Source organism: Zootoca vivipara, chromosome 1 (genome assembly GCF_963506605.1).
Source record: "Zootoca vivipara chromosome 1, rZooViv1.1, whole genome shotgun sequence".
Lineage (NCBI taxonomy): Eukaryota > Metazoa > Chordata > Lepidosauria > Squamata > Lacertidae > Zootoca > Zootoca vivipara.
In genome coordinates, this window is record NC_083276.1 from 81,023,227 (window position 1) to 81,030,329 (window position 7,103).

Sequence of the window (7,103 nt, forward strand, 5' to 3'; positions counted from 1 at the left end):
TAAAATCTCTCAGCCACAGGCACGGCAATATATGCACACACCTACAACAGAGGATCACTTCCTATGCATCTGATGAAGTGAGATCTAGTTCACTAAAGCTTATGAGCCACCAAACTTTTGCTGTAGAAGACCATTGTGGCTACCTGTCTGGAAATTACCAAGATCAAAAGGTGGGAAGTGGAGAGCTAGAGGGCATTGAGATGAAGTGGCCAATAGTATATTATTATAACTTTTAAAGGGGTGAACAGAGCTATGGGATTCCGATTCTGATCAGGGGGAAAGCATTGGGGGGGGAGGGAATAATCACCCCCCCGCCTTCATCTAAAGGCAGGAGCTCCTGCATTTACTGTACTTCTTTTTAAAGTGGGAGATTTATGATCAAATCTTGCCTATGTTCACCCTTAGTTGTCTTGTGCTGCACTTCTGAAGCTACAAGAGCTATAAATCCTAGTTTATGGCTTCACTATATATGCCGCCCTGGGTTCGTTCAAATAACAATAGTAACCACAACAATTATAATAAGACACTTGGCTCTAGAAAATTAATCACATCTCCTCTTGATTGCAGTGGGCTTCTGCTGAATTTAGTTACTTTCCCTACCAAGCAAAGATGTGCAGAACTCTTTATTGAAACTAGCTTCATTAACATCAGTGTATACAAAACTACAAAGCACCCAGAGGTCACCAGAAAAGCTGCATCTTGGTGAAGGAATCCATTTCATTGCTTGCCATTCCCATTGATGGGGCGCTGCTTGTGGGCATCAGACTCCAAGAAAGCTTTGAGGAGTGGCCGGGCATTGAGCCGCTGCACATAGCTAGCCAGCAGGGGTAAGGAAGCCAGGCAGTCAGGGGCCAGGACCAAATGCACATTTAATAAATCAAGCAGGTTGTAGTCAACAAAGGAGATCTGGAGGAAGAATAAAACAAAAGAGGCAGGTGTCAGCGGGAGAGCGAGCGAGAAAGGGCCAGTCAAGTATAAAACACCATCATTCCTCAATACATTAGATGTAGCTTAAGCAGGGGGAAATTCACATGGTGTGGGTGTGTCACAGCATACTATAGTAAAACACACCAGAGCATGCATGTGAACTGAATACTAGACAAGCCATTGCAGGGATAATCTCTACCACATTTTTGGCTGCACACCTCCTAAAGCAGAGAGGCAGGATTTTGTGTGTGCAGTAATTCTGTGGGATTGCAGGAAAGCACAGAAGTCAGAATTGGGTACAGAATCTCAGTTTTCTTTTAAACTGTTTTTTAAAAGCAGTCCTGTCAAGTTTTGAATAGTGCGAATAGAGGTCCCAAACAACTGTTTTCCACTCCTATAATTTTGGAAATGCCCCATTTTAAATAAAAACATGAAAGCACTAAAAAAAGCAAATGTTCTAGTTCTTATGGCTATGGTGAGAAACATACAGGCAACAAATAGCAAAATCTCAGTAGCCTTAGTAAGTGGTTACATAACGTCCTGGTAACTAGGGACATGGTTTCAGTGGCCTGCATTGATTTTGGCCCCTCCCTTGACACAACATGCATAATTTACATAGATCCCAGAATACATCATTTATTGGTCACAGAATGTGGATTTCTGGGCAGAATCAGCATCAGCCCCTGGCACCTTTGGGCAACTGCTAGGGCCCCAGTGCTCTTGCAGGGACCACTGTAGAATATTGTTTAACTCTGACCTGGCAGGAAGGCCCACTGGTTGAGGAGGTGGCCTACTAGGGGACACTTTTACACAGGGCTCTTGCAAACCTGGAGCCAGGCCTGCTGTTGAGTGACAAGACTTAATTTACAGCAGGGGTGGTGAACTAGCCCATCCTTCACATGCCACATTGGACAGGTTGGGCAGGCCTGCCCATCTGTCAATTGCCTGATGTCACCTGAGTGCACTCAAAATGTACTCCCGATTCTTCCTTTGCACCCTTAGCTTTGATTTAAAAAATATATATACTGTGGACTAGGCACAGTTCTGGATGGAGGATTGAAAACAAAGTACAAGCTGATGAAGCAAAGAATTATAGCAAGCATAGGGATCCTTATCAGCATCATCCTCCTGGCCAAATTGGCCATCTTGTCACTCACCTGTCATCACAACGATATCAGGTGCAATATGCTTTGAAGACCCGAAGACAGCACTACAAAGCACTTTGCAATGTGCTAGTAAAACGAAGCCTCCCCGCCCCTTCTTTTAGCAGGGGTTTCCATGAAAAATCTTTCCTGAGATGTGAAACCCCCTTTTGGACAAGACCAACCCAAGACTGGATCTCCAGCAGGCAGATTGCCTTACCTGTTTGCCTACAATGAAGGTCTTCCCACCATCATTCTGAGCCAGAAGGTTCTCAAAAGGACGCAGCTCTCCTGGCAAGGCCTTAATATAGTCAGCTTTGCCACCCTCCTGTCAAGGTACAATAATCAGATAGAGAAAAGCCTTGTTGCTTCTTCCATTCTGCTAGAAGAGAGCTCCGAGCCTGGCTGACACGACTCATTGCAGTGGAAGCAAGGAACCTGCCTTTTACTAGGGATAATGTCAAATGAAATTTAAAAAGACCACTCTTTATGTATGTGACATCTGCAGCCAGAATTTTTAATTGCAACGTATTGGGAATATGGAATTATAGCTACAAAATCAGAATGGCACGTTAAACTGTTAGAATATCTGCAAATGGCAAAAATGACAGGGAAGGTAAGAGGGCATTCGATGCAAAAAGTAAATCAAGAATGGATTATATTATATTCAAGGAATATCTGAAAAAGTACTGTGACAGCAAAAACCTCCTGGCAGATCTTGAATGAGTCTTTCAATGTATAGAATATTTATGTAAATTTAATGTTTCTATTTAATTTCTCTTTTTTTCTTTCTTTTTTTTCTTTTTCCAAAAGACTTAAGAAAATAATATAATAATATGATACAGTGTAAATAATATAGTTTTTCTGAGAACAATCGGAAATCTATTTTTTTTAAAAAAAATCTTGTATATTGTTGTATAATTTTGTGAAATATGTTTAATAAAGTTTGTTTGTGTTTTGTTTTTGTTTTTTTAAAAATACATCTCTCCATCACCCCACCTAGATATTTCAAGAGTCTATTAAGGGGACAGAGCTCTCAATTCCAGTGTATGGAAGCAAACTCAACCCCTCCCACACCCAAGCTCACATAGTTTTGATAGATGAGGCGGCCATATTTAATACGCAGGTCCTCCACTCCATCATTCACCATGTCCAGCAGCGTCGCTTCACGGGCATCTTGACCATAGAGTCCTGAGCAGCAAAGAAAAAGGGTCGGTGAGGGAACGTTCAAATTACTATCCAGACTCTCTCACAGGATAGTTGCACACAGAGCAAGAGCTCTAATCTATCTGCTGCTTTCTTGAGGGGGGATATTTAAAAAAACAAAATTAACTGCCAACTGTACCCCATTCCCCCCCAAATGCTGCCTTCAAGTAGTGAAGGATCTCGGCCCCAATGCAATTTTGATTTCCTGTTTTATTTATTACCCATTGTGGATTGTCACTTAATATAGTTTTATGTTTTTGATTCTAGTTTCTTCCCTATTACTTTATGCTTTTATTTTTGTCAGGACTTATGGCTAGTATTTATTTACTTAGAAAAATACTTGTATCATTCAAATATTAAAGTGGTGTACAACTAACACGGGACGCGGGTGGCACAGTGGGTTAAACCACTGAGCCTCTTGGGCTTGCCGATCAGAAGGTCTGCGGCTCGAATCCCCGCAACGGTGTGAGCTCTCGTTGCTTGGTCCCAGCTCCTGCCAACCTAGCAGTTTGAAAGCACATCAAAGTGCAAGTAGATAAATAGGTACCGCTCCGGCGGGAAGGTAAACGGCGGTTCCATGTGCTGCTCTAGTTCGCCAGAAGCGGCTTAGTCATGCTGGCCACATGACCCGGAAGCTGTCTGCGGACAAACGCCAGCTTCCTCGCACTATAGAGCGAGATGAGCACCGCAACCCCAGAGTCATCCGCGACTAGACCTAATGGTCAGGGGTCCCTTTACCTTTACCTTACAACTAACACACATCAAAATAAACACCCAAATCACAGGTGAACACAAATCAGTGCTAGCTTCTGTTACCACCACTATTGCCATCTATTCCCCTGCTGACCCCCCCCCCCCCAAGAGGCAAATTTACAGACACACATCTCCTCAATATGCAAATATGCATGCAGCATTCCCTTGGAAAGGCAACCAGCACAGATTTGCCATAAACCCAGGTCCACACATTCCACTTCTACTTGCACCCCTGCCTATCACCAACCGCACCGTGATTCCTTGCCAAGTGGCGCAGGATCGCGTTGGACTGATACAGCAGAAAGTCTCCATCCTGAAATCTAGGCAGCTGGCCAAAGACCTGGTGAGGAAGGGGAGGAAAGGCAGAAAGGTTAGTGGCTGGACACCCCATACCTATTTCTCAGTGAGAGAGGGGCCCGGTTGGCTTGCAGCTTCCAGTGTGTAGACAGAGGAGCAAAGGACCAGTGTGAAGGGCCTAGGAAAACCCATTTCTCACAAGAACAGGACTCACTGCCCCCCCAAAAAAACCCCAAATCCTAACTCCAGAGGTTACTACTTATACTCACACAAGATTTCTTGAGGTCTCCCTTGGTCCAAATCTCCATGGTTACCACATCCTCTTTCCACTCCTGTCCCTGATCAGCCAGCAACATCCTCATGGCCTCGCAGCGCCCTAGAAGAGGCAGAAACCCAAATCACCAGGTGTGAACACACAGCACACTGGTTCGTTAATTCTCACAAGGTGCCTGAGGTCTGGCCACTGTGCTTTAGGAAGCACCCTCCATCTTCTCTCTCACCCTGCCCACTTCCAGAAAACCATTCCAAAGCGAAAAATCATGAGCTCCTCCACTGATGATTTCTTCGGGTCTGCAATCTTTCTCACCCCCTGTCTCAATCTAGAGATCTCAATCTCGCCTGCAAAAACGCTTCTCTCAAGGTCAGAAGTGTAATCCCTTGCATTCCTGTACAGCAGGGGTGGCCAACTCCCAAGAGACTGCGATCTACTCACAGAGTTAAAAACTGGCAGTGATCTACCCCCTTTTGGGGGGTTCAGGTCAAAGTTGTTGAACTTGTTTTAGGAAGGAGGAAGACCGATTTGGGGGGGGGATTCAGGTCAAAGTTGTTGAGTTTTTTCAGGGAGGAGGTAAAATGTTGAGCTTTTTTTTAGGGTAGCCACAGTTGTTCAGCTTCTTTGGGGGGAGCCAATGATCTACCAGTGATCTACTGCAGACATCTAGTGATCTAGCGGTAGATCACAATCTGCCTGTTGGACATGCGTGCTGTACAGCAAACCCCACCGAGGTCAAACAAAGCTGCTTTCGAGTAATTATGAATATGCGACGACCGGGCAGTACATGCATTATTCTGATGTTCCCGCAACACTTTCCTCTATTAAAGAGGAATCCAAACCCATTTGGGGGGGGGGGCAATGAATTCATTCAAGTCTTTAGTTATGTGATTTTGCACTCACCGCGTACGGGGAAATAGGTGATCGTATATTTTCCAGGCACTAAAAAAAATATGAAGAAAAGACAAAGCAGATCAGTTGGACTGACACGCCCCCCTTCCTTCCCTTCCCTCCGCCACCCACGCTAAACAGGCATTTTTATTTATTTATTTATTGCATGCTGGGGAGGGGGCTAACCGCGCGAACCTAACCACTGAAGCCCCACTGAAATCACTGGACTTACTCTCGGGTAAGTGGGAAATAGGATCACGAAGCCCTAGCAGGTGTCGCCTTCTCGTGCCCCCAGCAGAAGACCAGCGGAGGAGGAGGATCCCGTCCCGCGTTGTACTCAATGTCGGAAATTTCCGTGAGCCAAAGAAAGCAGCTCGGCCTCCTAGGGAGAATGCTGAGTCATGCCTGGAGCAGCAGCAGCAGCCCTTTCTTAAAGGGGCAGGAGCCACCCAGATCCTGCACAGAAAGAGCGCCTCCAGCGTGGCTAAGTCATCAAGCCCCAGGGAACGAAGATTCTGGTGGTTTCAGTGCTACCAGGACTTCACCTGCCAAGTTAAAAAAACAACAGCAGACTGCCTTCTGTACATTTGCGGACGCTGAGCTCCGTTGTCCTTATCGATGCTGGACCACAACCAGCTTTTATCAGGAGGATCCGATTCCGGATTAGGAAGCAGGGTTTGGGGGCAGGGAGAGATCTGTGTGAGGGGTAAATTGCAGTGCCCTGAATTCTTTGAATCTGCTTTGAATGCATGGCAGGGGGTTGGACTAGATGATCCTCGGTGTCCCTTCCAACTCTACAATACTCTTGATTCTATGTGCTTTCAGGGTATACTGTACAAAGTCTAAGTGAAAAAAAAAGGTACAACCAGTTTGCTAGGATCCAGCTGTGCCTTGGGAGCAGAGCTTTGCCGTGGAGGGAAGAGCCCAGCTAAGAGTTCTTGTGCAGAGAAGGAGGCAAAAGTTGAGGTTGAGAGCAAAGTCACTGAACCCTGAACACACCTCTGCCAATCTGCTGAAGCCCTGCCCTGCATACAGATCTCCTTTCCCTAGTCTACTGCCCTCATCTCTGGGCTCAGACACTTAGTGGGGACCCAGTTTTGCCTCCCTCATCCCACTAGCAACCTCCCCAGGGTCTGACCACCCCCTGCATGACATCTCTATGGGATTCATGACATCAGGATCAATACAGATTGTGGCTAGCTGTGTGAATGTGGCTGCAAAACTAGCAGTGGGAGTGCATTGGATGCAGAGTAAGCAATACTGTACAGTGGTACCTCTCGTTAAGAACTTAATTCGTTCCGGAGGTCCGTTCTTAACCTGAAACTGTTCTTAACCTGAAGCACCACTTTAGCTAATGGGGCCTCCTGCTGCTGCCTCCGCCGGAGCACGATTTCTGTTCTCATCCTGAAGCAAAGTTCTTAAACCGAGGTACTCTTTCTGGGTTAGTGGAGTTTGTAACCTGAAGCGTTTGTAACCCAAGGTACCACTGTAATGTGAACAAGCCCTCAGTCATGCTTAGATGATACCCAGTGAAATCAGTGGGGATTCAGTTGGTCCGTGTCAGTACATTTATACCCCTTCTTTCCTCTAAGGCAGGGGCGGCAAGGTTTACCTCG

At 45.8% G+C, this 7,103-nt stretch overlaps 1 protein-coding gene across 1 annotated transcript; it reads right to left on the minus strand.

Annotated features, from left to right (window-relative positions):
• Positions 1–288: 288 nt before the first annotated feature.
• Positions 289–5,884, minus strand: GSTP1 (glutathione S-transferase pi 1). Its single transcript, XM_035124245.2, has 7 exons — positions 5,720–5,884; positions 5,500–5,538; positions 4,595–4,701; positions 4,281–4,368; positions 3,157–3,260; positions 2,290–2,397; positions 289–906 (listed from the first exon to the last, which is right to left on the minus strand). Coding segments are annotated over exons 1-7 (636 nt in total). The 5' UTR covers positions 5,721–5,884; the 3' UTR covers positions 289–717.
• Between the last annotated feature and the right edge of the window lie 1,219 nt (positions 5,885–7,103).

What these genes read in the sequence shown, in the direction of transcription:
- GSTP1 (XM_035124245.2), bottom strand. An exon ending in CACCTATTTCCCCGTACGCG is followed by an intron (nt 4,702 to 5,499) that starts GTGAGTGCAAAA and finishes TGCCTCTTCTAG; the next exon opens with GGCGCTGCGAGGCCATGAGG. An exon ending in GCCTCATCTATCAAAACTAT is followed by an intron (nt 2,398 to 3,156) that starts GTGAGCTTGGGT and finishes GTACCTTGACAG; the next exon opens with GAGGGTGGCAAAGCTGACTA.